We start from the raw sequence: 21,694 nt of genomic DNA on the forward strand, positions 1-21,694 counted from the left end.
ACTACAGAGTTTGTTACTGAAATCATGCCATGCAGAAACCATCAGCACTCAGCTGCCGCTGACCTTGGAGTTTATCTCTACACCCAGAGCCTGCTGGGATGACTGCATACCAAGTGAATTCACAAGTTACAAAAGCTTGCCTTTAACGTTTCACTATTTGGTTACTTTTTTCCTTGATTTCTGGACACTACCACAGTTACACAACTTTTGTAAGCAGTGCAAATAGTTCCAAAAGAGCAGCCATCTTAAAGCATGCAGATTTCATGGGATCTTACTATTCCTACAGCTTGAAAACCAGTAGGTTTGGTTTGCAGTGGGCTACGCCCAGCCCTCAAAATAGGACATAAATATGTTCATACAGTTGTGGTGTAGTCATAAAAAAAAACCAAACCAAAAAACTGCTCTGCATGTAGTCATCCACCTGAGGACAGGATAAACCGAGCAAGAGAGTGTATGTGCATGCATCTAAGCAAAGATCAGAAAGACAAAGTTTAATTTCAAGAAGTAACAGTTCCCTAAAACGAAGCGCAGACTTCTAGTGGGGGCTGACTTGCAGTTGAAGTCCTGAACTTGTATTGAATCTAAGGCACAAGTAAAGTGACAGGACTTGAAACACTATTTAACTGTGCTCCAGAAATGGGTATGTAAGTATCTAGTCATCATGCTGGAAACCAAAAGTAACATGTTTTTCCTCCAGGGGAATGCGTAAGATAACTAGGTAGCCCACACATTATCCACTTACCTTTTATGAGAGGTGGGGGCGAGGCCACCACAGAGAGAAATCTCGTAATAGATAAACATGGGTGAGCCAATTAAGCCAAGCTATAACCACAGAGAAATTCTCACTGAAACTGAAATTGCTGAGTGGACAAGAAATTTGTATTTCTCTCAACTATATGAGATGCATACAGCACTATTCCTCAACAAAAAGAGAAAAATAAAACAGAATAGACATTGTTTCCAAGAAAATAGATCACTGCAGTTGAGCTAGGCAATATTCACAGTATTTCCACAGGCAATGACAGAAGAGACTTATTTTTGCAGACAAGGTTCATGTTTGTATGAGTTACTTATTTTCTCGTTGTTTACTAAGTAAATAGTATGAATCAGCATGTTGAAAGTCATATGGGTTTTCTGATAAGTAGCCTCAGTTTAGAGGCCTTGATATAAAAATCACAGATCCCACCAGTTTCTAGTTGCTGACACTGAGACTTCCTAGTGGTAGGCAAAATGGCTTTTCATTCTGTATTTCTTGTTTTCTTAGCTGGCCTGGCATTTTTCTCCGAAGCTGCACCACCGGTAAGTGTCTCAGGATTGAGGTCCTTCATACTGATGTAGTCCCAGCTTTTTTTCTTTTTTTTTTTAATACTTTAATTAGTGTAAGTGAAAAATAGAATATTCCATTTTATTGCAATTATTTTGATTTTATGGTATGTATTGACTGTAGTTCTCTCCTACTGCTCTTTTTCTGGTCCTTCTTTCTCCTTCTCTAGTGATTAGTGAGAGGGAGGACTTTATGGTTAGCGAAGCAGCACTTGTCATTAGACTCAGCGACTACGTGAAAAACAATGTAAGACAAGAGAGGAAAAAAATACCATATTCACTACACAAAAGCCGTGGGCCTGTTGAAAAGTAACTAATAGCCCTTACAACACAATGAACAAGCTCCTTTGTGAGGGATTTCATTTCCTGTTGTCAGATCCATGCTGAAGAAATGCCTTCTGTAGTCCTCTCCCTCACTGCTCTACCCACTCCAGCTCTATCCCATGCAAGCAAGGAGGGATCTCAACACTCATTGCTGCAAGCAAAGTACAGAGCCAAAGCCAGGATCCCACTTCCAGAGGGCTCACTTATTCCAGCAAAGCAAGCTAGAGACACAGACGCTTCAGCCTGAAATTCTCCTAGAACAGACTTGTCTCTCTCCCCCTACTCATTCTTCCTCTCAAGCTCTGATCTTTGGGAAAATGAATACCTGACCAACCTTTGTGAGGAAGCAGACTTTCATCGAGCTCTCAGGGTGTAAAAGCCAGGAAAATAGGTGGTGGCACTCGAGCCCCAATGCCTCAAAAGAAACACTAGCCAGGAGCCTGTGCATTCCAGAAAGGGAGCCTGAGGAGTCTGGGCATACAGGCGGTACAGATACCTGCCGATACATTGGTCTGATACAGGGCAGGGTTCCTGGCCGATGGGATATTCGGAACGTCACAGACTGTAAGAGGGGATGTAAGAGAGGGTTCTTAGTTTTTAACACCTACATCATGATCCATTCCACAACGATTAAATGGAGATCAATGATTGCTATTTTGAGATCATCCCTGATTAGCACCTTCCACAAAGCTCTATTTTCTCACTTTTCATATACAGAATTAGGTAATGGAAGGTCAAAGCCCTGATTCAACTCTACCTTTGAATAGGTAAAACACCAGGGCATAACCACTGCTGGTGATGAACATGTTGGGAGTGAAACTACAGCCATCCCATCTCTGAAGGAAGGTTTTCCTCTCCTATCCCTGCATAGCTGACAGGGGCGGACAAATCTGATCCAACATGGTGTTAGGAGAGAGTCCGTATGTGGTGCTTATCAAGGTTACAGCAGAATTAAGATAACTCTATGGCAACAAGACAGTAGAGGCTCTCAAATCCAGAAAGCTGTGCTCGAATTGCCACTCCAAAATACAGAGGAAGAGTTGCCAGATTTTTAAACATTCCTACCACCTTTGATGATTTAATTATTTCCTGTTGATGTCACAGTTTAGTTACAACTTCATGCTGGAGATGACGTGTAGCTAAGCCATGACAAAGAGAAAACAGAAATGTGTTCCCACACACAGCCGCAGTGCCTCCTGAAGCACACATGGCTACGCTCCCCCTGACAGCTCTTGACATCTTCCTCCACGGTTCCACCATATCCAGCCCCCAGAAAGCTTCAGGCTACATTTCTGCAGTGATCTTGCTGAGGAAAATATGGTATATTCCGTAGATCTAAAGAATAAGATTCCTTACTGCTTTATTATGCACCGTCACTTATCTTTCTTACAACGTAAAAATTCTCCCTTCCTACCTGAAGGACTCTGCTGACTCCAAGCATCCTCTTTTTATAAAAATTCTGGATTCAGTCCGAGGAAGTCCAGCTCCAAATGTTCCAGTTAAGTTATATAAAGAAGCTGCAGATGGATCTTGGGAACTGTTAAATTCAAAGTAAGTCATACCAAAATAATGAGTGAAAGAAGGGAAAGGCAATGGGAAGAGGCCAAATAGTTGAAAAAACAGTTTCACATTCTCTAACGTAAGATGTCTTTTTTACTCAGAGGAAAGATAACACACTATTGAATGAATTTGCTGCAGACTTTTAACTGTACTACAGTTTCAACAACCAAAATGGTTTTATAATGCTTTATAATTACTGTGAGCACAAGAAAGTATTTTAAACTATCCTTTAACTCAATCATCGCTTCTCTTCAATTTCATTACAAAGGATTGTATTACTTTTTAGTACCCACCAATGAACTGCTGCATTGTTACCAGAAGAATCAGGCAGACACTTTTAGTTTGTTTGAAACTAAGACTCTTGTTGAGAATCCTACCTTTATTGGCTATTTTCCTTCTTTCTAAATGGATTTTCATTTCATACACCACCACAGCTTTAAAAAGAAAACACAGAACTGTTTTGAACATAAACCACATCATAATTGATAGCTTGCTTTGCTTCAAGAAAAAAGAATCAGCCAAAAGGAGAAAATTTGGGGATAAAGTTTTCTCACCTCCTCCCCCACAGAGAAGCAATTACATTTAAAATGAGAAAAAGAATCTCCCAGATATTTAAATGCTGCCATGTCTTTTAAAAAAATATAATTGTAAAATTTCAAATGTAGATAATTTTTTTTTAAAATTGCCCTCAATTTTAGTTTTTATTAACATTTTAAAAACTCAAAAGCCATTTTTACTTAAAGTATAATCTGAAATGAAATTGAAAAAATTCTTAGTGGGTACACAGAATGAACATTCTTTCTCTGTTCAACAAGCAACATCCCACTTCCACACTTTTCTCCCCAAGATATTTGCAAAGTCTCACACTCTTTCCAGGTCTGTTAACGGTCTGTTCTACCTAAAAAGGTGAAATAGATAGGGCTCACAAGGGCTAACGCTGGCATAGTGCAGGAATTTCAATAGTAGGATCCCAGACTCAGATGCATTTGTAGAAAGTCCATGAGAAACTGTACCCCAGTGGCTCTTTGGTGTCATAGCCGCTGGCAGAAGCAACAGTGATCTCCTACGTGTCCTTGAAAAATATAGCTACAGTGAAGGCTACACATATTTGTATGGGGGAGTGGGGCAGGGGAAGAACAATCTATTCATGTTGTCCTACTTAAATTGCCTCCCACCCCTCAAGTGAGAAGATAGCTTCACACATTGGAACACGCTGGAAATGTGTGTGATTTTCCATTAAGAGGGTGTTCAGTTTACTTATCTTCAAATCTGAGCTTAGAGGCTTCATATAAAGATACTCGGCTGAACAGCTGGATGTTGACTGAAGCCTTAAAAACATACTTAACATCTGAAACAAAGAACAAAGTAACCTTAAATAAGGTATGCAAAAGTCGTGATAATACTAAATCAATGTCTCCAGCCTTGTTAATTTTTAAATAATTGAATGCTAGCAAGAGATTCTGAAATAACTGTTCTCAGTTAGATATATGTTTGGTTTTAGCTGAGAAAGCTTATTAGAGAAATAAAGTTATCTAACAATGATGAATCTATAACAAAGAAAAAATACAGACAATTGAACAGATTAAAAAAACTCTGGTAACTGACTACAGAGCATCTTGTAAGATACAAATGGTGTTCTATGACTTCATAGTTATAAGCTATATTAAAGCACAAATCCTAAGTAATGCACTGGATAATGACATAAAAAACCATTCAATTCTTTATTTTTCTCCACATGCAATTTGAATAAAATATGTTCAGAAAAAGATGTGGCAGCTAGAACACAAACAGTAGCTTGTGACTACTAAAATCAGGCACCAGCAGCATTGTTATTTGCAGATAACCTACCCAATCAAAAACCTAGCATTATATAACATATTTCACAGAAATAGGTTTCAACCAAGAGACATGTTTGAGAGACAACATTCAATATTGGTTCTGGAGCCCCAAACTGGTTGGTGTTCAAAGGTCTATAGTTTAAAGCCAGTACTATGGCCTTGGATAGCACTGATAGCATCTTCAAATCAAACAAAACCATCTGTTTGTTGAGGATGGAAAACCAAGTGATCAGTACAGACAACAGGGAATTCCATAAGGCTACACTGTTGGCTGACCTACAGTCATTTCAAATAGCAGATCTCGAATTTCAGATAGCCAACTGTAAAAAAATATTCATACTGATAAAACAACTCAATGTATTTAAATAAGTAGGAAAACTACAGAAAAATCAAGACAGTTGACCCTACTTACTTGCATAGTAAGTGCATCATAGAGTTTCCGCATTGCTTACTGAAGTTTTCCCTCTGAGTGGGTTCATTTAATTAATTCCAAGACTCTGCCAAGAGTCTATGAACAATAATGCCAGCTTTTGGCTCACCCCCAAACCATGCAGAGGAGCGACATGGCAGGCAGCCATCTGCTGTGGCGATCGTGGAAGTAGCGAATGCCAAGATAAGCTCTGAAGCATCCATAATACAGATGGACGTAAGCCATTCCAGATCAATAGAGGTATTCATCGTATTACTTAAGCTACACAACATCACTCAAGTTCAATTGCTAAGAACTGCATTTTTCTCGGGCTTTTAACCAAAAGTGCATTCTTCTGCCATCACACAGACAAACCAATGACAACGGAGAGCTCCATGAGCTCACAACTAAAGAACAATTTGTAACAGGGATATACAAGATTGAGCTTGACACAGCCTCTTATTGGAAGAAACTGGGCTTGAATCCCTTCCATCACCATGCTGATGTGAGTATTCACTTTCTCCTGTACTTTAGTTGCAAAGAATAAAAATACTGTATATGTCTAGGCTTCAATTACTAATCACACGTGTTGAACTTTCCTTTCACTTGAAAATATTTTTGCATTAACACTTTAAATCCAGTGTCTCAAAGCTTTGTAACAACACACTCATGAGAGAATCTAGTTACTAGCTTCCCCATAACTCTCAATAAGCTCTTAGATGAGGTACTTACGAAGAGGTTTTCCATCCTTCTACCTCTACTTAAGCCTGGGACACTTTCTGTGACTATATCTAGACACCCGAGGGAGAACAGGTGGAGTACTCTGTTAAGTCTCCTGGGAAAAGAATTCTTCTGCCTTTTGGATCCAGTATTTGTACAGCTGCAGACAAAGTTTATAATTTAGATTTTTAAAGATAATGGAAGCATGAACTGTGTTCTGGATGCTTAGATCCTCAGCTTACAACAGAAAAAAAACGTGTAACAGGCCTTTTTAGTTTGCATGGGACAGACAAACTGGTTAGATGAAGGTAGTCCAAACCTGGTACCAACTGAGGCCAGCTCCAGGGTTTGGGACTCCTTGGGGGCTGTGCCCGTCCCCTCCACAGCATCAGCCCTTTCACATGACCTTTCAGTAACAGCAGCAGTCCTGTATTAGTTGTTTGCTGTCCTGTCACCCTTCAGTGAGCACCACCAGCTGTACAGTTTGCAACTGCTGCTCAAACAGCCATTCCTCATCTCCTTGCAAAAAAGGTGGCAAACCCCTGGGTTAAATTTTGTTTCTGCCTCCCTGAAATGGATGAACGATGACATTCTTATTCTAGACAATAATGAAGGTTAATGCTGGATAGTCTTGCCTTCTGTGATAACCGAAATAAAAGAGGCAAGACGAAAGATTTACAGTGTGCAAGTAAATTGATTAACCACCAAGATAACGTTTAAGTCTATATTCCAGACTAGAAATGAATTTAATCCAGAGTGCAAGAGCCTCCTTTCTTAAAAATAAGCCTCAGTAGGGATCATGTTTTGCTCAGTTCACTGGGTGTTTCATACACATCTTTTTTATTAATATTGAAAGGAGCACAAGCTATGCCTCACAGCATGTTATTGAACTGTCTGTTTTAAAAGTTGACAGCCATGATCTCACAACACAAAATAATCTACTATGCAGAGGGAGAAATCAAAGCACGGGACATGAGTTGATGGGGGAGATGTTAAAAGGGCTGTTGTAAATGATTCATACGTCATTATCACGTTGTGGCCAAAGGACTAATGCAGTCCTTCTCTACCTACTAGATATGTAAGTAGGATTAAAGAAGCTCATTGCTTCATATTGTGGCCTGATGATAGTTACTGTAGCACTATGTTTAATTCAAACATAGTTCAGGACTCAAAGTTCAGGACTTCATAAGAGCAACAAAAATATTCAAATACTTGAAAGAATGCCTTTTTTTTTTTTTTTTTTTAATAAAGACAATGGGGTTCAATGTAGATCTTCAATAAGGAAAAAAAATCTTGTTGCCATTTATGAGTACCAACAAGGAAACCCCAACTTGGATAATAAATACATTAAATACATTTTTAAATAATATAAGTGGCATGTATGCTTTTAACAAAGGATATTTAACCAGTGGAAAAACTGTGTGCGACAGGCAGTCACAGATCACACTGATCAAATCACCACAAGACAAGGTATTTCCATAGTTTTGTGGGAGGTTAGATAAAATGATTACAATGGTTCCATCTAGGCTTGTATCTAGAGGTCACTCCTCATTTGTCTTGTATTTGTTTTTTCTTCTTCCAGGTGGTATTCACAGCTAATGATGCTGGTTATCGACATTACTCCATTGCTGTTCTCTTCAGTCCCTTTTCTTACTCAACTACAGCAGTAGTTAGTGAGCCAGTGGAATAGAAGCTGACATTAAGCATGAAAATTTAGATGTGTAAATTACAATTTCCATGAATGATAAGAACTTACCTTCTGACTATCAACAGCTTTAGATTTCACAGTAAATCACTAACTAACAGTCGTTTATTCACTTTGTTAACTTTAGGAAGAATGTGTATTGACTTTGTTTTCAAACATTCTTCTGAATAAAAGTATTCTGTATTTCTATATTCTGTAAGTATTGCTCTTCTGAATAAAAGTTTAGGGTTTGAAAAAACACATTAAGCTTAGAAAAAATGCATTGAAACTCTATTACTAGGATTCTGAGAATAAACCAAAGTCTTCCATGAAGCTAATAAACTACATTCCTTCTTGCAAAGGAAACGAACCAAAGACATCTGAAAGGTGTCTCATGTAAAGTAAGCATACAGGAAGCGCAATCCACCACCTACCATCATGTACACTTTATTACTGAAGCCCACAATAGATGAAGTCACACAACAGATGAAGTCACATGGGACTAGCACCCAGGGCCCCACACAGTCATCACATAAAAATCAGAATTGGGAGGTGAGTTTAAAACACAGAAACAAAAGCCGCTTAAAAATGACAGCAAGGTAGAATAGCATTTAAGGATGCTAAGGATGCTGCACATACTTAAAATGCCTTCTTCCTTGCTTTCCAATATATTATAACTGGTGACACTTTCAAGGAGACTCCATATCCAGCATTGCAGAAAAGTATATCCATCAAACATACTTGAAGAAGTTTACTCATGTATTTTCACAAAATTCTGTAAATACCTTTGTCCCCAGGTGCTGGTTTTGGCTGGGGTAGAGTTAATTTTCTTCATAGTAGCTAGTATGGGGCTATGTTTTGGATTTGTGCTGGAAACAGTGTTGATAACACAGGGATGTTTTCCTTACTGCTGAGCAGTGCTTACACAGAGTCAAGGCCTTTTCTGCTCCTCACCCCACCCCACCAGCGAGTAGGCTGGGGGGGCACAAGAAGTTGGGAGGGGACACAGCTGGGACAGCTGACCCCAACTGACCAAAGGGACATTCCATACCACATGACATCATGTTCAGTATATAAAGCTGGGGAAGAAGAAGGAAGGGGGGGACGTTTGGAGTGATGGCGTTTGTCTTCCCAAGTAACTGTAATGTGTGATGGAGCCCTGCTTTCCTGGAGATGGCTGAACACCTGCCTGCCCATGGGAAGGAGTGAATGAATTCCTGGCTTTGCTTTGCTTGCATGCACAGCTTTTGCTTTACCTATCTGTCTTTAAACTGTCGTTATCTCAACCCAGGAGTTTTCTCACTTTTACCCTTCCGATTCTCTCCCCCATCCCACCGGAGGGGGAGTGAGCGAGTGGCTGTGTGGGGCTTAGCTGCCGGCTGGGGCTAAACCATGACACCCCAGTTAAAGTACTCCCAAAAATTACTTGCATACCTCTAAGCATCAGACACTTTTGTAATAGCTGTAAGATACAGAAAAAAATAAGAAGGATAAATGATGATTCCTGAGAAAACCAGCTCCCTATTTAATGCCAGGAGAAATATGGATTAATCTTTCTGTTTCCCATTCTTGTCATCCATATATAAGGAAGAATACTCCTAAACAGAAATAAGCACAGAGAAGAGCCATTATGAGATTCAACAGAATAGCAACCCTATCTTGGAAAAGTACGCAAAAATGTTGAGTCATTTAGCCTAAGAAAACCGAAAGCATATAAATACCAATAAATAGAAAACGATTTGTTAGCCTAAGGCTTGATTCCATCACAGCCTAACCTGATGCATTTGCTGGCCAGGTTTCCCTTCCTTTTCTTGTTACTTCGAGGTACTGAGCACTACAGAAATGAGCACTTCGTCTATAAACAAAACGCAAAGAAGATATGCTCTCCACAGAACCTCAGAATAAACAAACCAACACAATCTTTAGAACATTATATTTCATAAAAGACAATGATAAAAAAGTACAAACATTTTCATGAACAACAAAAAACCAAAACTATGATAGTACACAGGAAATTCCCAGCATTTGTTTCAGTGCATTTTTCATTAAGCCTATCGTACATACCTCTACAAATAAAATAATCTTAAGTACACTTCTTCTTGATGATATGCAATGGATCCTTTTAATATTTTTAAATAACTGGCTCATTAGTAACCCACTACAACATAGTCAATAGTAAATATAGTGATAGAAAAATAGACTGGCAAGATCCAAGAAAAAGGACATTTTGCACTTGCTTTTCAATATACTGTCTATTGCAAAATGGATTTTATATTTCATATTCTCCTACTTAAATTTGAAATATAGCAAATGGGCTTAAGAGTATCTTAGCATATCAGCCAGATTCCACTGTTAATATTTCTGTAATGTTTTTACTTGTTAATTTGCAAGACCTTCAGAATCTTGTAAAATACTCCCTCTTTCTTCTCCCTCCATGTTCACTCTTTGCAGAGAACACATCCTTAATTTGCCTTGTCAGCAATGCAAAAGCCAATGTGATTGGCTTCTCTCTCCATTTTACAAGAATCATGAAAATATCAAAAGGAACGTGCACAACTCTTAGTTCTGCATCGCATTTATTTTGTTTGAAGGCACTGTCTATGTTAAAATTCACTACAGAATAGTACTGAGTTCAAACAGGTAGTAGACAAACACTATTTTTGATGTAATTTAAGATGGAAACTTTTAAAACTTCCCAACAAAGTGATAAAAGGTATTTAGAGAAGAGTGTTGGTTAACAATTCATAACTTAACATCCATCACTTTGGGGCACCAAAATGTAAACTTTTTAAGAACTCAGCTATATGTCATAATCCATTCACATACTGGTTTAAATCACATTTTTCTAAGACCATACATGATTAATCACTTAGAGCTGTAGAGTTATATTAGTTCAGCCACAGCATATGTGTAATATAGTATGTATATATGTATATATACACACATATATATGCATTAGAATTTTTAAAAATTGCACATTAATTTCACAGAATGCCTAACAAATGGGCACAAAAGCATGCTTCAGAAAACAGTACAGACCTACAGTACCAAAGGACGTTTCATAATCATAGGTGTTAAACTGTAGGTGAACTTGTACTGAAAACTAGAAATCACTTCAAAATTACATCAAGGATTTAAAAAATTGTTCAACAGTTCTTGAAGAATTGTATTAGTCTGTTATGAAATAAGACTAATTCTATTTTGAAGATGTAATTGTTCATACAGTGTATTATCTCCCCTTTATCCATATGCTTCAGAATATTCTATACACTCAGTTATAGAAAACTATATCAGGAGGTGATCAAACCACTTAAGCATGCTTTTGAAGGATGTTTTGTTCACTTTATGCTCACTTTTTGTTATTTTCATTGCATTACATCATTCCTAAAGAATATTAGATTAACTGGTAGATTTTAAGGTAATTCCAATACGGTTTAAAATATCCCTTACAATTGTTCTCAACTACTTAAATTAAATCATTACATTTCTACTAAATATTTGGGATACCTACAACTAAGCTCATAACTTTACTGAAGAATGGCTAAGGGCAAAATTTGCTGCTGGGATGTCAAAGAAATAAAAGGTGTTTATGGCAAACAAACTCAAATATACAAAGTACCACAGCATCTGTGGCAGCAATTCAGGAAACCAACACATAGTAATGAGTTAAAGTTAGTATTCTTTGTCAACACTCTTACAGAACACTCTATGGATAAACAATCCTTATTATATACTGCTTTCCATTCTTCATGGGAGCAGAAGTCAGTCTTTGGTTCCTAAAGAGTTGAGTAACTGTGACAAACAAAACAGTTCAGTAGATCTTGGTCAATAGCTTTGCATTAACATAGAAAATAAATGATCCGGTCCTTTTCCTTAGTATTAACAAGGGATGTAAAAAAATATTAGGAAAAGATAATAATGCTTAGCAGTGGGATACTTTTAGGTAGCATAACATTACAAGCAAACAGAAAATAAGAAGATATGTTTTTCATTATAAGCCAAGGAAAGAGGCTAGTTACTCATACATATAACACCACAAAAATAGAGAAACAGACAGGACCAATCTTTAGTGGGACTGCACAACCTCAATCTCATTGAAAGTCATCGACTTGAGGATATTTAGTGCATCATAGAAGCACTCAGCACTCTACCAGAATAGGTCCTTAAATAGCTATATTGATTAATATATTATGGGTGGAATTTTAAAAAGCACTTGGGATTGGCCTGCTTTCAGTTCCGCTTATGCTGTCATCATCATCATCGGAACAGTTCGACCAACACCGTGGTTCTGAAAATCCCACACTGCAAGCATTAGAACTATTAGAACTATGTTTTAGTATTTTCTTAAAAATCTAACTTTAATATTCTTCCAACGAAGACACATTTTTGGCTCTTCTGATTTTGGAGGAATAAAAGTGCTGTTTACTAGGATTAAAAAAAAAAAAAAAAGAACAATACCAAAATACTGTACGCACCCAGACACGTTGTTTTAGGCATTAAAATCCCTGACATTGACACTAGTGGCACACTTGGAAACAGTTAGAGTTCCTGTAGATCATAATACGCAACAATCGCAAGATTTTCCATAATACACATGCAATATGCATATAAATAGGATTAAGATGGCAGGCAGGGTATCATACAATTTTGCTGGCAATAAATAAAATTAAAAGCTTTCTTTCTAGAGAGTTCATATATGAAATTGATTTTTCTATATAGATACGCAGGAGGCCTAGAGCTCAAAACTAGTATAACAGTTTACAGTCATAGCTGGCCAACAATTAATATTTCCTTCATTTCACATAAGGTATAACCTTTTTTTAAGCATACTTACATTTTACACTTGTTCTTTCATGCTAATAAAAACATTCCTATAGAATTCAAATGAGAACACACTCAAATACATACTGAAGCATAAAATATTGAGCAATTTAAAAGCAATGTACACACATTAATTTACATCACATATTTACAAAACACATTTTAAAAAGAAACAAAAGCATTCATTTAAATACGGGGGGGGGGGGGGGGGCAGTTTAATATAAAAAATTTCTGGAAGAAGAGGCCTCTGTCCCTACTTCCAGAGAAGCTACCAGTCTGTTTTCTGCAGTTTATTTAGTTGAGTGGTTAAGATAGAGAATATGAAGAATGAAGGCTTGAACAGTAGTCTCATGCTGTAAACATCTGAGTGGTAGCTGCTGGCTTTTCTTTCAGAATCAAATGCATGGTACATACGATCACTTTACTTCTCATCCCAAATATGCATCATCAAATGGTCAAAAATCTCTAATTCTAAGCTGCTGTGTGTTGGGTTTGTTTTGTTTTGTTTTACAGTGTCTATTAGTAGCTTCCAGTGTTAAAAGTTTATTCTGGTAGGGTAGCTTGTCACTCCACTTCCATCAATAGTCTCTAACAGGAGCAAGTTCTGGTATGAGATTAACAGTTATATTTTTATACAATCTACTGACAAGTATTTTAGGAGTATATATTAAATTGTTTAACCCATCAATATACTGACGTTCTCTGGAATACCTCAGAAGTTTATATCTGCAGAAGGAGTTGGAAGAAGATAACATGAGAAAAATTTGCAAGAAACAATTCAATTGATGTTAGACATGATACTGCAACATTAATTTCATTTTGAAATATGCTTTAAATTCTGAAACTACCTCTCAGCCCTTTCAAATTACCAAATTACCTACCTAAGCTTTAAAAGCAAGCCACTTTCTCTTTTTTAATACGCTTACATTTTATGTTCACATATACAAGTTAACATTAAGACTAAATAACAAAGGTAGCATTTAATATGTATACTTTTTATGGTCCCAAACTAAACTCATTTTTAAAGAACATTCAATTTCTTCATGTTCTTTTGCTATAAAACTCAACGACAGAGCTCAGAGAAGATTTAAGAACCTTCACTGTTCATCATTATATATTTAAATGTCTGAATTGTTTTTCATTTCATTCTAGAGAATCCTGCATTTGCAAACATCTAAATTTGAGGTGATTAAAAAAACAGTTCCTCTCCCCCTCCCCCAGATTACTGATATATGCATTTTAGTTTCATATCATGTATTTACTCATGTCTACTGTACGTGTCTATTTAAAAGTTATGAATAAAGCAGAAAACGAAGATGTTCGCAGAAAAAGAGACACCCATTGATAACAGAATTGAGCAGTATTTCTAATTATCTGAAAACACATACCATAAACCCTTTATTTTGCGTTTCACATTCTAATTTTTAGGTGTAGCTCATCTGCTGCATTCTGGTTGCTATTCCAATCTAGGGGAGCCAGAAACTACTGGCCAGTTAAAGTGTTTTGCATCTTTGTAGCAAAAGAAAGGAACCCCAAAAGAAAAAGTTCACGTCAGCGTAAGCAGGAAATGAGAAGACCTGTATCTCAGAAAAGACTGAAAGATGATGGAAGAAACCAATCCTTAAGGAGTTTTAAAGTGTGTTTTCATACAGGAGTCATTTCCCCTAGCTGTACTGCTTCCTTTTGCACAATATCCAAATTAACCAACTAATGGAGCCCTGCCAGTACTAATGACCAAAGCATTAAGGAACAGTAACATTCTGCATCAAAGATTATGACGATACTATCTTCTGACACACAAACTCAGTTTCTCTCATGGTTAAATAAGAAGTATCTGAACACCAAACACAATGTGTTTAAGAAAATACAGTTTAGCACTAAAGAGGGAATTAACACTGATAAGCACTGACTGCTTATTTGTATGTGTGGAAGATTTGCATGTGTGTAAAAAAAAATTTATATCTTTAGCTCTAGTATTTGAACAGTTCTCTGTTCTTCTTACCGTCCTAAAAACTGGACTTCACCTCTGTGATGGTGAGGAATGGATTTGTACTTCCCTAAGTCTCCCTCTGGCCTTGTTACGTTGTACCCAGCATAGTGAACCCTACAGTACAATACAGAAACATTTGAATGAAGAATATTAAAAAGATGTTTTTACAAGTTACAGCAAAAGTGAAAAATACACATCAAATCTTTTAAAGCTAAGTCTTTGCGTTCACTGACATTCTCTCCCTAAAAAACCCAAAACACTCCTAGCCCAACAACTAAAAAAGCTGGCAAAATGAATGAAGTGTGAAATAATAATTTCATATTTAGTATTTCCTGCTTTGTTCTTAAAGCACAACAGCATAAAAATATGAAAATAGTAAGGAAAAAGAATAAAAACATAGAAACTCTTCCTTTAAAATATATCTCTTTATAGATAAACTCATGCAGACAGTTAGTTTCAACAGCTCAACTGGAACATTTTACAGTTGTTTACTGTGAGCAGTTAGTAATACAGTGAACGTTGTTGTACATTGTCCTATTTGTGACTATCAATATAGTCACAAATTAACTTCTCTCTCAAACACTGCTCCTAAGATATGAAAGATACTTAAACTCATGCTTAATCTACATGCCTGTGGGATGGTATTCCATAATGCTAGCAGCAAGAGAGATGCAAATTAAAATAAAAAAGTAACTCACAGAGGAGAGAAGGAATGAGACTAAATATGCTTAATACTGCTATCTGTTGTTATATCCATTATTTGTTACAAGACCTGTCTCAAAAGCCTGTTAACTGTCCCCAGGCCAAGAAAAAAGAACATCATACTTATCCCTTCAAATGGTATGTTCTGATATTTCTAAAGTGAACTCTTCAGAAATGTTAGAATTTGTTCATTTAAAACAAATAAAAAAAAGGTAACAACTGGAAGAAGAAACACCTAATTGCTTTCAAGGGGTGGATACCACAGAACAATGAGAAAAATATAAGCACTGCACACTCACCTGTTCCAAAGATCATCATCTTCTCCACCCCATCCCCAAAAGGCATTTGGAAACCCATTGATCTTCTTGAATTGTTCCACTGTCAGGCCACTTACACCACCAAAGAACTCATTGTATGGAAGACTGAAAACAAAAGACAAATTCTATATTATTAGCTGAACTTAGACAGGTAGCCCTCTCTTTGAGCAGTACCTTTCAAAAAAACAAGAACAACCCCAAACTAAGGACATGAATAGATGCTGTTCACTAAGGGAAACTGGTTCACAGTTCGCTGGCATTAAGTAACATATATGGAAGTTGAATAAAATGTTTGCAGTAGAGTCTGGTTTGTATAAAAGTTATTCTTACATTGTAGCTCCTAATGCGTCGATTCAGTAATGTTAATTCCCTACTATATTCTAAAGAACTGTTAAAACTTGAGAGGAACAGTATTCAACCACAGTGAAATACATACTTATTTAAAAAACAATTTTCAAGTTTTTAGAACCTAAACTTTTGAATCAAAAAGATCTATAGCCTTTTTTGTCAGTAAGAATGCAGTAATTAATAATACATATTAAGCAGTATATATAAGCAGTTGGCCAACATGAACAGCCACTATAGCTATATAACATAACATACTAAGGTCCAGACAATGTGATTTCCAGTTCTCAAAACACTTTGTCAATCTAAAAAAAAATTATATATTTAAGTATCTATATTTAATTCTATCAATATTAACTTGCATCCTTAACCCAGAAGGTGCTACAGTAAAGTGTGTTCCTCTTTCAGAAACAGCATACAATTTCATCAAGTAAAAGTAATTGAGCATACTTCTCAGGAGATGCTTCCAAATATGGAACCTTCAAGGAGTTAGGACTATCTACAAAAAGATTTACCATTGCTTAGGACACAATTGCCACACTGAAGGACAAATAACTCCAAAATGCAAGGGGAAAGAAAAAGAAATACGTAGTCATGTAATTTCTGATCTCTGTGGAAACACCAAATCAAGGATTCAACCAAATCTTGGTAGCTTTTGGGGAAGGTTGTTACTATGTATCCCCTTCAACATTTATCTGAAATAACAGGTGTTCTAAAAACTCCCCAAAAAACAAAAAACCCAACCTCCTTCCAAAAAAACCCAACCAGTAATAAACTACCAACAACCTAAAAGCAACCCACCAAGCAAAAATAAAAACAATTGGGGTACGACAGTTTACAGAACTGTTTGGGGGTTTTATTCATATGTATGTGTGTGTGGTGCACATGCACTTTTTTGTATATATACAGAAATATGTATTTATTTTTATATTTTATACCTATGTATTTATATGTACATTTATCTATTTTGAAAACATATTTTGTAAATATTTATCTGTATTTAGATATTTTATACATTTTATAAATGGATATATAAATACATAAAGTATTTTATAAATACATATAAAGATAGATGAAATTTCTTATATATTTATATGTGTTTGTTTATATATTTTTAAATACATATAAAATCTTCAAAGGTTTGACTGCTAATTGGCTGACAACCTGAAGTCCAAACACACAGTCATATTTTCAATGCATTGCTTTTGATCTGCCAGGTTGACCAGCTTGTCAAGTTGATTAGTTTCACAAATAAAATTTCAGGATGGCAAATACATACATGTACCAAGCAATAAGCTACAGCTTTATGTGACTGGAAGAGTGTCATGAGATAGCAGAGTGTTAAAAAGCAAGTAAAACATCATTAAGGTAAAATGGCAGAAGGAAAGGAGGTAATAAAACTGCAGGACCCACTACATTCATCAAATTTTAATAGACTGAATACAAGATACGAAATGATCTAGCAGTAAGAAAATCTTCTGTTTAAAAAGCAGTACAAAGCAGAAATAAATTGTACATTTATGAGAAAATTAAGACATTTTTCCTGTGGTATTTTGCTGCAGATTATCTGCTTATCTTTGTTAACAGCCACCGCAAAGGCTTATGTAGCCAGAAAAGATTTCTAATAAGCAAGGTAAGTTTTTCCCCCTTGACACATGAAGCCATCTTTTTTTTTTTCTTTTAAAAGATCAATCTCACTGCAACAAGTTCAACACTGAAAATCATAAATAGTATCTTCAAATTAGCAACATATAAAATGTAGACACTAAACTTAAATCTTCCTTTTAATAATTAGATAGTAATTTATGTAAATAGCATGGTAGGAGGCTATTTTATTGGTTTCACCTACTGCATATACTGTCACAAAATTCATACACACTGCAAGAATATTTCTGGGTCTTTAAGAAACAACGTGAATAAAGCTAACTACTTACATGTACATGTATTTGTCGAGCTTTGCTGCAAAATGGCGTGGCATTTCTCCACATCCATAATAATTTCGGTCATTTTCAGGTAAGTGATCCACATCATGAAATATTATGCAGTCCCAGACAGCATCCTTCATAGCCTCTTTGAAGCCAACATTAAAGAGCATTGCACGATTAAAAGGTTGTGTACCTGTCTTCAAACAGAAAACAAAGGACACATTGTAAGAATCAAGAAGAAATAGACAAAATTTCAATACTATGAGAAATACATTCTCTACCACATTAAAAAAAGCATTGACAAAGATGCCTGTTATTCCTCTAGCTAAGCAGAGCAATAGCTCTGGTTACCACCAACTAACTAACTAACCAACTAGCATCAACTGTATTTTGTGATTTTAAAAGTCTAGATGTTCTCCCTTCTTACACAAAACTTAACAGCACTAGCAACTTATAGCACTAGTAACTCTGAAGTATCAAAATATGGGTGGTTTGGCTTAATACAGCATGACATTACAGGTAAAAGAAATATTGATACAAACTAAGAAAGAAACATTAAGTTTTGTTTCTTGTTAAAACAGTCAACTACTGAAAATCTTCCAATAGTGTAAAAATGCCTACAACTTGGTTACGCATTTATAATTAACCTTATATTAGAACTTACTTCCAGTTTCTTAGAAACTTTAATAAAGTCAGATTCAAATAATTTTTATTTCCAGTACAATTTAAATCTCCTCATGTCCATTTTGAACAAACAAGACAACATAAGACCTTTTGATAGAGCAAATGAATCCTACATGCCTTTTTTTAAATGACAATTTAGAGGATCTTGTTTTCTACAAATTTTTCACTTTGTCACCTGAAAATATTGCATCACATAAACCATGAAAAGTAAGTCCTGTAATTTCTTTAGGGACCTAGCTATCTACTACAGCCAACAATGGTGCAAATTCCTTAAGCTACCCATCTGAACTACTTTATTCCTTGATTGTAGCTCGCAGAATTTTTTTTTTAAGTGTTTTTTTCTTCCATTTCCATTCCTCTCTGTTTCCAAAAAGTCCCCTAGCTAAGGTACTAGTTGGTAATTTTGTATCATTAATGCCTCCACTACATTTCACATATATTAACTGGACAGTATACACTTTAATACCGTTGTTTTCAACTGGATTTCAGTGAGCACATGCTGTAAAATGGCCTTCTGTAAATGACCATTTCCAATTCTTACACATAAAACTTTTTCTCCCTTGAAAATTTACAAAGACAATAGATTCAAAGAGGCCATGTTATCACCTATAAAATATCAGCCCATATTTGAAGAAAAGCAACATGTATCTGGCCACTGCTTAAAGTGGGGAAGGGAGCTGAACTTTTTCATTCAAAGGATTAGAACAGTGGCGTAACAATTTTTAAATTCTGGATTCATCCAAATCTTGATAAGAATATCAAATCCCCTTTAGTAAGGAATCTTGAAGAGTCACTTTTCAAGTAAATGCTGTTACCTGTTCAACAACATAGAAGGCAAATTCCAGCCGCTGCTTCTGCAACATAGGTATCAGATGACGGAAAAAAATTGGAAGATGCTCATGGCGATTCCGAAAAGGAATAAGGATCGCCACCTTAAAAAAATGATATATATATTAAGCTATTATATTAGCATTTTTACATGTATATATAATTTATAATAAATTAAATAAAGGCTTACATAGGCTTTTCAACTTTTACATCTAAACTGGCTCAGTGTTTTACACTCCTGTTCCCGCTAGGAAAGTGTGTTGCAATTTTGCTCAAAAAAAAAATAAAAAAAGAAAAAAGTTCTGAATAAAATATAAATTAGATTTTTCTTTTAAGTTCACTTGCTTCTAATTATACTTTAAGCAACATATACATAGGACAAGTTTGCAGACTTATAAAAAGTTTAGTAACTACAGTTAATGAACCTTTAGAAGTTCTTGACAATCCATTTCAAGTTCTTCTTCAAGCTTTAGTCTCTTCTTGAGCACAGATAGCATTATACATATACTATAACATAGTACATATTATATAAAATATATAGCAGTAAAAGACTGAGTGCTTGCAATGGTAAACTATTCTTACATACCAACAGAAAAACAAAAAACAGAAAAGCAGCATCTCACCTTCCATCGTGGCTTACAGTCTTTTGGTTTCCAGTGTCCTCCTGGTTTAATGTCTCCATCTTTTGAAAACAGTTGCTGAATTTCATCAAAACTAATTTCACTCATATTGACATCGATAAGGCCTCCTAAACAGAGGAAGAGAATTTTATTTATTAATTTCAATTAAGATGACAGATCTAACGCTACAAGGTATATCATAGACAAATAGCATCAGAAAATTGTATTTACGCTACCTACAGATAAAAAAGAAACAATTTATACTATCCTCTTAATATTCATTTTTTACAGAATGAATGTCAGTATTTCCCAATATAAACACTCCTTCAATAAATCCTATAAGCAAAATATGCATTTCAGAGGACACAGAACAAGCAAAGTAATTTGAATTCTGTACCTATTCCAGAAAATTAGTCACCTTTCATTTCAAGTATCACTGTTAACAATTCCACATTGTCAGCACTACTGAACTGATACTCAAATCCTGGGTGTCTTCCTACCTGCACTTCCACAAAACCAGAAAATGCATCATCACTACACTCAACAAAATTCCTCAATTTAAATTCTAGATAATTACACACATTCCATGTACAGCCTTCATCCATTAATTCCCCACTGTCTGCATCAAACCAATTTATAGCAAGTGGCTGGATTTGAGAATTACTGCTGATAGAACTAATTAGCCCAACGGGAAAAGCATTCGCAAATGGCTACTGATTAGAGTGGAATTCAGTAAGATATTGAATAAAGACGACAATATGGTAGCAAAAACACCAGGTTAGTACTTATTGTACTTATTATGAGAAAACATTTACACTTAGTTGATAGCTAAAAGTTGTCTGTCATTAGCTTATGCATGTGTATAAATTTCAAAACTGGAAATAATGATTCATAGTAAATACTCTATCCTCAAAAGCAGAATTAATCAAGAAAATTTGGGGAGAAGAATAGTGTAACACTCATGAACTAGAAGCTCAAATTGTTCTTCAGCAACTATTATACTAGATCATCAAATAAAAATCTTGCAATAACTATCTGACAGACACCATAAAATATTCTACTTTTTTTTTTTCTAAAAATTTAAGTCTTTTGGTGAGGGTTGGAATTTTAAAGTCAATGAAAGAAATCACTCCCATTTTCTCCCCTGAGCCAATACCCAAAAGATCCTATTTGTGTCCAAAAGATTGCTTCATGTTGTAACACTGAATTACCTAGGTATCAAAGTGTTTTGGAAAGATTGAAATTTTTGGAGCATACTAGGAATAACTACTGTTTTCAGAAAAAGGCAGAAGATACTGCAAGAGCTATTTCCATTTTGGATACGATTAAATGTAGGACTACTTGTAAATGTAGAAGGTAACTTTAAAAAAAAAAGGAAAATTATAGGAAAAAAAGGATCAGGAACAGCACAATAAGAAGATCTTTTAAGAGCAGATTTAAGCAAACTCACATTTGTTTATTTATTTATTTTAGAAGAAAAAGGAAACCTGGGAGTTGCTGAAAAAAGGCTATAAATATACACCAGAACAAGCTAATCTTACAAAACTTAAAAAAAAAAAAAAAAAAAAAAGAGACGCTTAGATCATCATTATGGTTGTATCTGA

At 35.7% G+C, this 21,694-nt stretch overlaps 2 protein-coding genes across 3 annotated transcripts in view; one reads left to right on the forward strand and one right to left on the reverse strand.

Annotated features, from left to right (window-relative positions):
- Window positions 1-636: 636 nt before the first annotated feature.
- On the forward strand, window positions 637-7,864 carry LOC142406510 (transthyretin-like). Its single transcript, XM_075495458.1, has 5 exons — window positions 637-640; window positions 1,494-1,570; window positions 3,068-3,198; window positions 5,824-5,959; window positions 7,757-7,864. Exons 1-5 carry the CDS (start codon window positions 637-639, stop codon window positions 7,862-7,864), a joined length of 456 nt encoding a protein of 151 aa, XP_075351573.1.
- A 1,912-nt stretch (window positions 7,865-9,776) lies between these two features.
- B4GALT6 (beta-1,4-galactosyltransferase 6) overlaps window positions 9,777-21,694 on the reverse strand; it is a 39,035-nt gene continuing 27,117 nt past the window's right edge. For both annotated transcript variants that reach the window (XM_075494553.1, XM_075494552.1), the window contains 6 exons: window positions 20,094-20,218; window positions 19,458-19,574; window positions 17,968-18,155; window positions 15,671-15,793; window positions 14,682-14,783; window positions 9,777-13,405 (listed from right to left, as the gene is read on the reverse strand). In XM_075494553.1, the coding sequence (XP_075350668.1) occupies window positions 13,258-13,405; window positions 14,682-14,783; window positions 15,671-15,793; window positions 17,968-18,155; window positions 19,458-19,574; window positions 20,094-20,218 (803 nt within the window). In that variant the 3' untranslated portion in view covers window positions 9,777-13,257. The remainder of the gene's footprint in view (window positions 13,406-14,681; window positions 14,784-15,670; window positions 15,794-17,967; window positions 18,156-19,457; window positions 19,575-20,093; window positions 20,219-21,694) is intronic.

This window comes from Mycteria americana, chromosome 2 (assembly GCF_035582795.1).
Source record: "Mycteria americana isolate JAX WOST 10 ecotype Jacksonville Zoo and Gardens chromosome 2, USCA_MyAme_1.0, whole genome shotgun sequence".
Taxonomy (NCBI): domain Eukaryota; kingdom Metazoa; phylum Chordata; class Aves; order Ciconiiformes; family Ciconiidae; genus Mycteria; species Mycteria americana.

Coding starts and splice junctions, on each gene's coding strand:
- LOC142406510 (XM_075495458.1), top strand. Junction 1,571..3,067: donor GCGACTACGTGAAAAACAAT/GTAAGACAAGAG, acceptor TCCTACCTGAAG/GACTCTGCTGACTCCAAGCA. Junction 3,199..5,823: donor TGGGAACTGTTAAATTCAAA/GTAAGTCATACC, acceptor GCCATCACACAG/ACAAACCAATGACAACGGAG.